We start from the raw sequence: 14,296 nt of genomic DNA, 5'->3' as shown, positions 1-14,296 counted from the left end.
TCAGTTTTACTGGGAGATTATTTTCTTTCGTGAAGTTGATCGTTTTGGTAGCTTTTCGATTCGCAACACGACAAGTCATTGCCAGAGGCAGAATGAAAGCTAGTATTGAGGAGAGTCGTGAGACTAGTACAAGCTGTGACCCCGACATTGAGACGGTAAAAATAAGGCGTTTGACCCGAGCTTTTCTCAAACACAGCTACCAAGTTCACATTTCCTCCAGTTATGCGACGCGGCGCTGAGAGTGTTATTCTAATGGTTTTCAGTGTCACGAGTGTTATGAACTTAGCTCTGTATCCCGATTCGTGTCCCGAACCTAAGGTCATGAAAGATTTCAATATCGAAAGGGTAAGCTTATCCATTTCATGCGAAACTTTAACTATAAATGTGTAATCAAACGGGAAAGTCTGACATTCAGCAAAAGAAGACTCAACTATGCAAACTGTTTTAAATTATACGGTCCAAACTTCAGGATCGGTTCGAGAAGAAATTTTCGTGCCGACAATATTTGGGACGAGCTTCTCATCCCCATATCTCTGCCCGGGCTTAAAATTTGTGATATTTAGGTATAACAATAGATAATATGAATCAATAATTATGAAAAATCTACTTATTCTCACATTACAAGTCATGACACTATCATAAATTAATTTCTGAAATAGAAATGTGCACACCTGACGAAAGATATGTATTTCAATGAGTTTTGTAAAGCCCATTAACGGCCAGTGTAAAAATGAAACAAAAATCTGGAGTTTAGACGGACTTTGCTGTTCATTTTAGCTTCAAATCAACTAAGGATGATACAAGTCAGTGTGTAAATTATTAGTCCTGTACCAGTATTGGAAAAATGATGCCATGATTTAAGCTATACTTATATATTAAAAAAAGTAATCAATATCACTTTTCTTCACTTCATTTTTCTAATACTTTCAAGTAAAAAAAAAATAAAATTTTCTGTTTTACTCCTAGTATTTATCCAATCTTCCCTTCCCACCGTAAATGACAAATTTCCATAACAGTAGGTGGGTTTTATTAAAATAAAAAACACTAATCATTTTACCTCAAACGCGAGGGTTGCGGTAAAAATGTACCTTTAGAAACAGTTATCGGACCCAGCAAGGAACCATATAATCCACGAAGAGCTGTGGTCATTCATAAATATTCTTGTCTCTTATCAATTAATCGCCCCTTTATCCAGTCCTCAAGCCATATTGCTACAATTTATACACACAGTGGCAAAAGCTTTACTGAAATCAAGTAAATGATGAGAAAATAATTTTGACATCATTTAATTAGATTTCACACATTTCTCCTTCACAAAACCATGCTTTGATTTGTCCATATGAACATCCTGTATTCCAATCTGTCTGTATGACTCTACAATTAAGAACCCCAGGTATCCACAAGTAATCTTCCTTTGGCCACTTTTCTGAACCGGAAAAATGTTTACACATTTCCAATCTATAGCGACTTCACCTGAATCTGAGGATGCCTTCATTACAATAGCTGAAGGTTTGCTAGCCTCTATCGCTACTTTCTTCCGTATTACTGCATAAAAGACCAAATATCACAGTCAGACTATGTCAAGCGTAATAGCGGGTAACCAATTCTCACCTTGGTCGGAGAGAATGCTGCGGTTTACATGTACATTTTAAAATGAGTATAATGCTAATAGAACTGATTTCAAAGGATTAGAGACTACCTACAAGAGTGTATCTTATAGCTTTGCTAGTCTTCTTATAGTTTTACTATTCAGGTATTTTTAAGCATATTTCTATAGTTGTTTATGCATTTTTTTACTTTTCACTACTTATTCAAAAGCATAAATTTAGTTATAATGGTTTTAAATTTTTACAAGGTAGTAGTAGTAGTAATGGAGCTATGTGATGCAAGAAAGCAAGAGTATGAGCTTTTGTAGTGTCATCCAAAAAAAAAAAAAAACAATTTCACAAATCCATTCCCTCTAAAAGTTTGTCCAGTTCCTCATTGAATTTAAGTTATGAATTTCCACAACGGCAGATGGAAGTTTGTTCCAGCAATTAACCACCTACTGGCTAAAGGCAAATTTCTGCACATCTATTCTACAACTGTATTTCCTCAATTTTAATTTAGAATCCCATCAGAATTCAGCGTACCCAACACATTCAAGGCATTATACACCTCAATCAGATCACCTCGCAGATGCCTAGTCTCCATTTGCTGCAATTTGCAGAACTTAAGCCTTTCTTGGTAAGAGTACCTCTTTGTTCCCCTCACCAACCTTGTTGCCCTTCTCTGTACAGGCTCAAACAACTCTACATCCTTCCTAAAATGAGGCCTCCAGACCTGTATGCAGTACCCAAGGTGTGGCCTGATAATCACCTCCTTTTCCTTACCAGCAAAATTCCTCTGTATCATTGACAATACCCCTGATCTGCTCTGGAGCCTGTCTGTATTGCTCAGAAAACTTCATATCTGACTGCACAATTACTCCCAGATCTTTTTTTTTTTCTACCACCCTAAGTGTAGTACCACACAGTTGGTACGTTTCTACTCATGTGCAGTACTCTGCATTTGTCAACGTTAAACTTCAGTTTCCACGTCTCAGCCCATTTGCCCAACTTTGCTACATCCTGTTGCAGTAGCAGACTGCCATTACTGTCATTAATAACCCTGCCAACCTTTGCATCATCTGCAAACTTTGAAATTAAGCCTGATATACCTTCATTAAGAGTTGGCAACACTGTTTGTATGGGCTGCTGCCGCCACACTCCCGTACTATATCAAGAGAACCTGATAATAACAACTCATACGATAATTGCGAAAACAATCAAATCGTTAAAAAAACAATTTGAATACAAAATCCCACTTCATCAGTCCTGGCATGCCGGCTGGTACACTTCACGAACTCCATTCAGAATTGGCCCCTTTCTACATACCCACTCAAAACCATCCATAATCTCCTTTCGCGCGGCCAATTTAATCAAACATCCACAACAAAAACATTTGTATTCCATTAGGGTTGAACACGGAATAACAAATAAAAAAACACAAAAATTACGACTAAACAATAACCGAGCGCAGTAACGACTAAATACACGAATAAACAAAGCAAATTATAATTTCGCATTTCCCACTAAGATCAGAAACAAATTTGCACCCAATCAAATCAGAAAGGCAAAATGAAGTAAATTTCGCATTCCCAGTAATCAGCCAATCACAGAACTCGCCCGCTCGAATCACTCCGTTCTTCGGCCACGCCTGCAACGCGGTAACTCTGGTTCACCCATTCTGGAGTTCAGCCCGTCTCTTTATAGTCATACCAAATATTTCCAGTGACATTATTTTATATTTTGCTGTGTTTAAAAAACACTCGTGTTTCTGGGGTTAGAAAACGAGATCGACTAACTCAGCCATGTTGCGAAATTTTCTACGGGTCATTGAATTGAGGCCTTAGGCCAATCGTAGGCAAGTAGTCCATTGCGAGGACGCACTGTTTCACTAGATCGTGGTTCTTGGTGGCGTCACTGCTAGATATGTTTAAGATTGCGTTCGTTGTCGAATCTTCTTGATCTCATAGTAATGCTGGAGTATAAACAGAATACCATAAGAAAGCAACACGGAAAACTCGAATATGACTGAAGATGGATATTTTCAAAAGTCAATGTGAAATCATTTTGTGACACCCAGGGGAGGATTCAGGTTTTGTGGGGCTTGAAGCTTATACAATTTTTGGGGCCCTCTTTGAGGAAAAAAATTGTGTATGTGTGCCGAGCACGCATAGTGGAAGTTAAGTGAAACTTCTTTAGAATCTTGTGAGACTTTTATGATTTCAATGTAGCAGGTGGTTTAATGTTTTACAATTGTTTTACAAGTTTATTACAAAGTTTTTACAGATCTCTCCTTTGTACTCAGTGGAGGTAGTTTTGGTGGTCGCATTGCACGTATACCAGCTTAATACGCCTTACAACGCTCATTATTAGTCTTCGGCATGTTGAATTATACATGTTTTCGGTCGATATTTTTTGAAATATGGTAGAGAATGACGAAAGATGTATTTTAGTTTTTAAATTTTTAAAATCAGATTGCTGGAAGCTGACATATAGCAATATAAAACGTAAATGCGACACGCCTACGAGTTACACCATCGCCGCGCTGTAGGGGCGCATTGCGTCATGCGTCGGTGCTACGTACGGCATACGTCATTTAGTGTCGCATTTTCGTTGCGATTTTTGCCAATCGATGGACGCAAGTTACTCCCATGGGAAAACTGCCTGGGGCGAATCTAAAGAAGTTTCACTTCAAAAGAATACAAAAATTTCTTTGTATTCTTTTTCTTAAAGTTGCTGGCCACTCCAACGCCACCCGACACAAATGGAAGTGTGACGGAGGGGAGGTCAGAGTGAAAAAGAGACAGTGGTCTTAACCAATTGTGTTTAAGATATCTTACTTTTGCAAATTTTACAAAAACATGTGAGAACATTGCTCGGGTCCTAAAACTTAAGCTTCATTAGCTTCACAGTAAATCCGACTCTGGTGACACCCAAGTTTTAGACTAGGTATCACATTTTGTAATACCCTAGTCATAAACTCGGGGACGTACACCACGTAGAATTGCGTACATAGACGTGGGCGCACAATGTAAGGGAATGGGCCGCACGCATTCTGTGCGTTGTATACTCCTCATACGAGGCCGCCGTAGCCTAGTGGTCAAGCGCGCGGATGCATAAGTACACGTGCCTTGAGTGACCGGGGTTCAAGCCCGTGACTACTAAATACGGTGCTGTTTCTTGTATTCATCTATCTTGTGAACTCCTCTGACCGTTTGGTCGTCCCGGAGTATAAACAGAAAATTTATTTATTTATTTATTATCAGCCATTTTCAATCCACTGCAGGATGAGGGCATCTCCAGCAACTTTCCAGTTCCTTCTGTTTTCTGCAATGGCATATACAAGTAGGACCTCTGTTTAGGGAAATTTTCTATTTAGCGATAAGCGCAATATCACATGTTCTTTCATTTCGCTCAAAGCGTTTCATAATTTCGTTTTTGCCCCCTCTATCAACAGAGGTGGACTGGCCTTACCGGAGGCCGGTGTGATTTTGGCCATAAACACTTGTATGAGGCCCCTACAAGTTTTCCCCGGTAAGAATTTTTGACTGTCTATTGATATTGCTTTTCTTTTTCTCTCCGAATCTGTAGAATCTTCACCAGCACGCTTCCTTTTCACACCTATACTTTTCTCAAGTATTTCTAAAATAAGTATTTTAGACCAAGTATTTCTAAAATACTTTTCTCAAGTATTTTACTCATTTTTAGAGAATAAAACACAATTACAGTATAAAAAGGACAAAAATGAGAAGGCACGCTTGATACACATAAAGCTGCCCGCTTGTAGCAACTGAATAAAGAAAGCAGTAAAGATAGAAACACTATTATCACCTCTCGCTAGCTCACATTTTACTAAAACACATTTCTGGAGGTTACTTCCATAAAACAATAAAAACAATTTCCAGTTGCGTTCCTGCTAGTGGAATCTGTTATAAATGGGTAGTAAACTCGATCTAATTGCATTTGCGATAATACCAATAGCTGGAATTGTGGGTTTTGTGTTATTATGGTGAAATATGTTTCCCCTTCACTCGTATGAATTCTTCAATCGTATGAAAAACATAAATGCATTTTCAGAAACTTCTCTTCTTTCAGTTTGGGATGATTCCCGAGTTCGACTGCCATTTCTTGCAAACACAAAGGCGAATCGTGCACAAGCGAATTCGGTTCGTGTTATATATGACATCGTTCCCGTATTTATAAATCGTGTATGATCGAATTCGTGTAGTGTAAACGCGTGTTATACGAGGACTGACCGTACTTGCAATGTATGCCTCGCAAATCTGGTCATCAGCTCCAGATTCACATTATAAGTCCGTCCTTGGGATTGAGTACTGATTCTTGCGATGGCTTAACAGAGTTGCTGGCCACCCTTTTACTATCTCAAGGGCCATTCTCTACTCAAACCTTAACATCACACCCTGGATGCAGCGGACAATTAACAGGAACATACACACTCTCGCACAAATGCTCACAGGCAGAGTGGATGCTCCAGTCCTGGATAATATTCTAGTTAAACCGCGTGCCACTGCTAGACGTTGCGGGGAAGTAAATAATCCACTCCGTCCAGTCCTAAACAATCTTAGTAGCCTGCAAAGATTCTTCCCATCAAATACAGCGAAAATATTTAACTCACTACACATAGATGCTGAAAAACTGTGTGAGGATGCAACATACCGGAAAGAGATCTTCCAGAATTCGTACAGACTTACCGAAATATGAATCGGCTGCAAAGTACCAAAGAATTGAGAGTAAAAGAGAAACTTTCTACTTTAAGAACAATAATAATTGTTGACCGGAAAAATACACCTTCTGTAACAGTTATGTAAATAGGTAAGTTATATGTGGAATTATTAGTGAATTGTAAATATATAAGCTGTATAATGTTTGTACACAATCATAAATGTGTAAATACTGTATGTATTAAACATAAAATGTATGTATTAAACATAAAATGTGTACAAAATATTTTGGGACGAGACTACGTGTACAGTATATGTAACCAATTGCACGTAGTATCTCGTACCCTGATATGTACTTGGCACTTTGCCGTCCCGGGGTGGTTCCTTATGGAAATAAACAGATAATAATAATAATAATAATAATAATAATAATAATAAATACCGTATTTTAATTTTTTCTCAGGGTAAGTATTTTTTGTGTTACCATGTGCAACTTATTTGTTAGCATATGCTTATAGCTCCATTCTTCATACATTAGCATTTCAATTTTTTAGCATTGCTTATAAATATCACGAAACTTGCCTCCTAATCCGTTAAAATATAATGAAGAAATTAAAAAAATTCATCGAGAGGAAAAAGTGCACTCTTTTCCGCTTGGATCGTCATACATAAAAATTAACGATTATGAAACTAAGAATGAGAAGAACCAAGAGTCCTAACGTTGGAGATTCGCAGTTCGGTCATCAGTTGGTTCGTTTAAACGGGAAAGAAATCCTGAGCGTTATAAAGGTTAACTCTAGCTCCTGTGGTGCATGGTTAGCGCGCGCTGGAAATTTTACATGTTTTAAATTAATGTTCGGCGAGAACTATCAGTGGTTGTGTCTGGTGTTAATTTTTGTTACATGTTTAAAAATAAAATTGCATTTCTATTCACCCATTTTTTTGCTCTCTGTGTATTGTGACCTGGCGGAGATGGGGGAAACCCCTGGTGCCGTTTGACACTAAACACACACACACTCTACACTCTCTGTGTATTGTACAGAGAGCAAATTATTGTGTATTGTCGTATATAACGTCATCTCTGTACAGAGGTGGTGGTATATGCCGATGATCTTGTGTTGCTTATTGAAGGAAATACACGGATGCAACTAGAAACCAGGTCACAGCAGGTTTTTTTTTAACTTAATAACTGGTGTAGGTTACATAAACTGACTGTATCAGGAACCAAAACAAGGACACTGGTCTTTAAGGATCAATTTTCGAGTAGAAGGCCCCCGGTTGTTAGAATGAATGGGTCGAGCCTAAATTCGGCAAGGCAATTAAAATATCTAGGCATTATGTTTGACGAATCTTTGACTCTCAACTCACATGTTACTTATCTATCAGAAAAGGTGAGGAAATTTATTGGGATGATTACTCGAATCACTAGAGTTGGCTGGGGAATAAAAGGTAAGGTGCTAACTTGCTATATGAATGTGTATTTATCCCCATGGTAACGTATGGTGCACACCAATTTGGTTTGAACGTGTAAGTGGAAAAGTATTTACTAGAAAGCTCAGTTCCATTCAAAGAGTAATGCTCCTTAGGATGAGCTTGGCATGCAGAACTGTGTCAACCCCAGCTTTGCACATTGTGACTGGAAAATTGACTATTGATCTGCATTTACTGTATTGGGCATTGGCTGACTTCATCCACCGTGACATTCCCTGTTCTTTTCTGAATATACAGGTGGACATTTTGGCAGATCCCAGGAAGGAAAGGAAAGGACAAGAATCTGGGATGCTTTGGTAAAAGTCTGACAAGAGCGTTGGAGTGTTTGTGATAAAGGGCAGATTACACAAAAATTTTTCCCAGATTTAAGAAATGCAGCCTCGATAAAATTCAAATGGTTTGCCCCAAACTTACAAGCTATGTTCTTATTAACTGGTCATGGTTAGATTAATGTAAAGTTGCATGTTTTAGGAATTAATGAAAGATCTAGTTTCCGTTGTGGCGAAAGAGAATCATGGGAACATATTGTGTACACCTGTGAGGGGTACTGCAATCTACGAATTGAATTGGTAAATCGGGTTAGTAATCTCAATCTTATGGCAGAAGGCTGCGAGACAATTCTAGTCGATAAACAGGAGAACTTCTTGGCTTTCCAAGCCTTTGCAACTGCAATATTTCTTAGGTGGAAGACTCTTCTGCATCTGGAAGCCTTGGATTTGTAATGCGGTATGGTGTATGCCGAATTACCTAGAATTCTGTGAAATCGTGGAGGCTTGAATCTGCTATATCCACTGCAACTCCAGCTCCTTGTGCTCAATTACCTAAAGTTCTATGAAATCGTGGAGGCTTGAGTCTGCTATATCCACTGCAACTCCAGCTCCTTGTGCTCAATTACCTAAAGTTCTATGAAATCGTGGAGGCTTGAATCTGCTATAGCCACTGCAACTCCAGCTCCTTGTGCTGGCATTTCTGTTCTCCTTGTGCTGGAATTTCTGCTCTCAGCAGCTTATGGCGCTGGTATTTCTCTTCTCGGCAGCTCATGGCGCTGGTATTTCTCTTCTCGGCAGCTCATGGCGCTGGTATTTCTCTTCTCAGCAGCTCCTAGCGCTGCTGGCTTTCCAACAGACTGTGAACAGATGTAGATCTTTCCAATGAAGTTTGGACTTTGTCTGAAATTTAATTATATGTATATGTTATTTTTTATGTAATTTGATTATTTTTCAATTTGTTCATATCAATCTTTTTGGTCATGGCAGGTTTTTTCCCTCCCTGTACTTGGGCAAACAGGAGAGGGAGTATATAAGAGTACTGCTAAATTATGTGTAACTGACAGCGGGGTTGCTATTGGTTGACTGGGACCGCTTTAAGTAATAAATATCAATATCTGTGTATTGTACATAGTGTCTTTCTGTGGAGTTTTTCAGAATTCATGGAATTAGCACTCACTGCGTTTTTGTTAGAAGATCAATTATTTCTTCTACAACTGAAGAAGTTTTGCTGGTCCTAGTTCCTAGCAGTGCCATATCCAGGTATCATCGTAAAGGGGGGGGGGGGGTATGGCGACCAGGATTTTGAGGTTTTTTTTTATTTTAAACTTCTCCTGCATTCTGTTTCTTTGATTTCAAATTTTTGGTTAAGGGGGCATATGCTCCCTCTGCCCACCCGTGAATATGCCCTTGGTCCCTAGGATGGGCTTTTCCATGGGATAGGTTCCCATGGTTAGAGAAGTTAGTCCACTTCTTCCTGCTTTATTCTTGCCTTACTTCTTCTCACTTCTAATTATTGGAGGGTCCCTCTGTTGACCCACCTCTATTCTATCCTTTTACCTCCCCAACTCCCAAACTTCTCCCTCTATATTCTTCCTTTTCCACATCATTCTTTTTTGGGCATTCTCAGATCTTATTCCCTGGGCTTGTCCAGCAGGAGATAGTAGATCTTGGCGGCCTCCACGTGGCAGGGATGGGGCGTGGAACGTAGTGACCAGGTGTTACTACTTCTCACCTGCTAAGAGCCAGGCACTGACTGAAAACACAACATAACAACAGAACACATCATAACACTTACACGCCCAACACACTCCATACAAATGGCAGGTTTTGGCATAAGCTTCAACACAAGAAGTACAATAGCCGCTAATGGGGGAAACTCTGGGTTCTGCCACAACAACACACGACTATCCCTGAAATCCCCATGTATATACATCAGATATATTGCCTCCAACAGTATGGAAATTCTTTCATTAACAGAATCCATAAGTGCCATCTTGGACCAACTGCTGTCTAATGATGATCTCACTATTGACACTTCATACCATATATCTATTCGAGATTGTAACCAAAAATACTTTCCTTTAGAGGAAACAAGTCCATTCACTGCAGATGAACTGACTTCAATCCTGAATAAAATTAAGTGAAACAGGTGTCCAGGCGATGACCTGATTGATAATACTGATTGATAATAATCAAACATTTTTATGACCTTGGGCCCAAAGTTCTACTTAAATTATTGAACAACTGCTTAAATACTGGAACGTTTCCCAAACCATGGAATCACGCCATTCTTAAGATTTTACATAAACCTTGTAAACCAGTGGACAATGCCAGATCTCACCACCCCATAGCCTTGCTCTCACCTTGGAAAAGTGTTAGAGAGACTAATCGCTAATAAAATAACCACACTGCAGGGTGCTAAAAGCTCCACATCCTCTCTTCGATACGGTTTTTGGCAGAGCTTGGATGCAAAGACGTCTTATTAGAATCTCCACCTTATTGATACTTCCAAGTACGTTATGACGTACTTGGAAGTACGTCATAACGTACTTGGAAGTATCAAGTACGTTATGAGTACGTTATGACGATCTTTATCGACTTTGAGGGCACCTTTGATACCTTATGGTGGGAGAGCGCCCTCAGCAGACTTCGTTCCAATCATTGCTCTCTTCAGCTTTATAAACTTGTTAGAAATTGCTTTGCTGATTGCAATGTCACCATCATCACTAAACGCATGAAGATTCGCAGATCTGTCTCTTGTGTTTGTCCCCAAGGATCAATTTTGGGTCTCTTGATTTGGAACCTAGTTCTTGATGATTGGCTGCTTAGGACGACCGAATTTAAAAATGTGCAACAACTTGCGTATGCAGATGACCTTGTCATTTTGGTGAATGGAAACTCAAGATCTGATTTAGAACTCTATGCCAATAAAGTACTACTTGAACTATCGTCCTGGTCCTCGTAAGAACAAATTGAAATTATTCCCAACCAAAAAACTGTAAAACTAAATTATCCACTATTCAACATTGTTTTCTCCTTGGCCTACTTCACGTTTGCCAAACAAAAAAAAAAAAAAAATTATGATATTAGGGTCCCCATAAATGATTACATCTAACCATATATTTATTTTGTCTGTAAATTGTGTATGTTCTCTGGTCGATTTGCCTGTTTGTTGGACGAAAAAAACCCCAGTTTCTGGGGAAAAAACCTTGCTATCTAAACCTGAGACCAACTAACTCAGCCACGGAGTGAAAAAAAAGCCCACTAAAGTTCCTCGCATCATCGACGGGATTCGAACCTGGGCCCTTTCCACGCGGTGTGGGGAAGACGGTGATGATACCACTGTGCTGCACAAGCAGACACATTTGCTGAACAGTATCAACTCCAGCTCTACAGACTCTTGCGGACACTATTCCACATTATATCCACTTTTAAAACTCATTACATCAGAAAATCATTACAATGGATTTTGGAAAAAATGATTCCGAATCTATTGAAGTAATGGAGGCATGAAAATATTTATCAATTGTGGACTGTATCAGAATCATAGCTTTATCGCTGAAAGAAGTAAAACCGGCAACGTTAAATTCGTGTGGAAAAATGTATGGCCTGAGTCAGTTCATTCAGGAAATATGGTCGAACTGGCAGAAAATGGAATCGGTGCAATAGTAGAACTTGCTATGTTAGCAGGAGGGGGGGGAAGGTTTTGATGATATGAATACTGAAGCCCCCCATAGGTAGCACAGTTGATAGAATCGCCCTCCTCCCCACATTGGGTGGAAAAGACCTGAGTTCGAATCCAATCGATGACGGGAGGAATTTTTATGGGTCATTTTCACAACATGGCTGAGTTAGTCAGGCTTGGTCCAGGGTATCATGGTTTTTTTTCTCCTGAAACTCGGGTTTTTCGTCCAGCAAAATAGAAAATCGATTACAGGATGCACGCAATTTATAGACAATATACACAGAGTAACATGGCCTTAGTCGCCAATGCTCCAAAAAATATATATACATGTATATGATTACTGAAGACGTTCAAGAATTACTGGTAGAAAAAGAGGCTGATGAAGCAGATTTGGTGGAAATGGCATCGGAGGTAAAAGCAAATCAATTCAGACGATGATAGAGCAGATAAATTCTAAACTTCCAAATTTTACACTAAAAAGCATATGGGAGGGCATAATGTCAGCAGAACAATTAGAATCTTATTTTTTGAATGCAGATTCTTAAATGAAAGAAGCTCAAAGTTCAAAAGAGAGCTTCAAAAATGATTAGTTATGTGTGTATATATGTGGCACATGCAATTACATGTAATAATTTGCATGTGTATTATTATACGTGAAAGTTCTTGATCAGAACATTATGATGTATAATCTGCACATAATTACAGTTATGGTTTTCACTGCCAAATGTTACTGATAGACTGTAAATCAAATTTATTTTCAAATAAAAAAAAAACCTTTTTTATAGACACTGTAAACTATAAATGGGTAGTCATATGTTACATTTTCTTATGCATGCCCATTGGTTTGCTGTCTCTAACCTAATCCAATATTAGAAATCACAATGTCTACAAGACCCGGTTTTACCTGAACCAGAAGTGCTGTATAATTCCAAAAATAGCCTTTACAGTTAGCATTAGCATTAGCATTAGTAGAGGCATATGATGCAAGAAAGCAAGCTTATTCAGCATCAGCCAAAAAAAAAAAAAAAAAAAAAAACCACCCACTCCCATTTCACCCCTCCGTTCATTCGAAATACCTGTCCAGTTGAGCCTTAAATTTGTTTAGGCTATCAACTTCAACAACAAGTGATGGAAGTTGGTTCCACCAACCAACCACCTGCTGGCCAAAGGCAAACGCAATTTATAGACAATATACACAGAGTAACATGGCTATTACTTTTCAGAATAATAAAGTAATAACCTTTCTAACTGTTACCCAGCTGAAGTATTGAAAAGTACTTCCTTCAGCTTGGGAGACTCCTTAAAGAATAGTTTAAAGTACCAGTACTTAAATTTTCCATAAAAATGAAATAGCTAGTATGAATCAGAGCTGTTAATACTTAATACGTTCTACATTGATATTAATATTTGTAAAATAATAAGAGGAGTTTACCTCAACATAGTACGTAGAACACTTCCGTATAATACTCTCCAGAAATTAAAACGAAAAAATCGAAAACTTACATTAGAGTAAAAAATAAATAATTAAAAACCAATTTAACACAATTAAAATCAATTAAAAATTAAAAAGAATCTAACGAAAATTCTCGCGTAATTTAATTTCTACGGTTTCTGCAATTAATAGTCGCGTATAATTACCTTGAACATTAAGTATTTTGGCCTCGTTAAATAAAAAAGTATGTTTTTTGTTAATGGCATGAAAGGCTAATTCTGACGCTGCTGAACGAGAAGCACGAACTGAGGCTTCACGTTGATTTACACGAATATTAAGAGAAAATCGCGTCGAACCTTGGTAAGACGAGTCGCAATCACCGCAAGAAATGTTGTATACCAGATCATTAATTTGTGTTGCGAACGCGGAAAGAACCGAGCGATTGTTCAGTATAGTGTGTAATTTCCGTATTGGCCTGGCCACAATTTAAATTCGATATCTTTAAAGAATCTATTAAGCTGTTTGTGCCACTGTCCAACATATGGGACAGAAATAAAGTATTTTTTGATATTACTATTGTTGGTTGGTGTATTTTGTATCCTATCCTTAGCCTGTACCCTAATTCGGTTTATTGTGGCAAGGGGATAACCCCTGTTTAAGAACCTGCTAGTTAATATTTGTATTTCTGGGCCCAAAGGAGATTCCATCATTGAATATTTATAGGCATTTAGAAATTGATTAAAGATAATCAATCTTTTGTATGTGAACGGGTGATAGCTATTATAATGTAAAAGCATACCGGTGTTCGTAGGTTTTCGATAGAAGCTAAATTGGATTTTATTCGAGTCCCGAGTAAGAGTGAAATTTAGAAAGTTTAATGACTTTGTATCCGTATCCTCCCTTTCCAATGTAAATTTGAGTCTAGAATGAATATTATTAAACGAATGTAAAATGTCTTGGATAGTACTAGTATCAGTAATAACTAGAACATCGTCTAAATACCTCCCATAGTATGTGATACGGGGTCGAAAAGGTGTCAAATGTATATGCTCAATCGTTAAGAGACAGATCTCTCGCATTATGCCGCTCAGGCTCAAACCCATTGGTAATCCAACAATTTGTTTGTACACCATGTCGCGAAAGGTGATATA

At 38.4% G+C, this 14,296-nt stretch overlaps 1 protein-coding gene across 1 annotated transcript in view; it reads left to right on the top strand.

Moving 5' to 3' along the window:
• Positions 1–270: 270 nt before the first annotated feature.
• LOC150074960 (apolipoprotein D-like) overlaps positions 271–14,296 on the top strand; it is a 33,201-nt gene continuing 19,175 nt past the window's right edge. Inside the window, exon 1 of the mRNA XM_090388948.1 lies at positions 271–345. Coding sequence (XP_090245074.1) covers positions 277–345 — 69 coding nt within the window. The 5' untranslated portion in view covers positions 271–276. The remainder of the gene's footprint in view (positions 346–14,296) is intronic.

Source organism: Mastigoproctus giganteus, chromosome 14 (assembly GCF_048544385.1).
Source record: "Mastigoproctus giganteus isolate SK-2022 chromosome 14, ASM4854438v1, whole genome shotgun sequence".
Lineage (NCBI taxonomy): Eukaryota > Metazoa > Arthropoda > Arachnida > Uropygi > Thelyphonidae > Mastigoproctus > Mastigoproctus giganteus.
The sequence above is the reverse complement of the archived record's forward strand: the minus strand, read 5'-3'. Positions and strand labels throughout refer to the sequence as shown.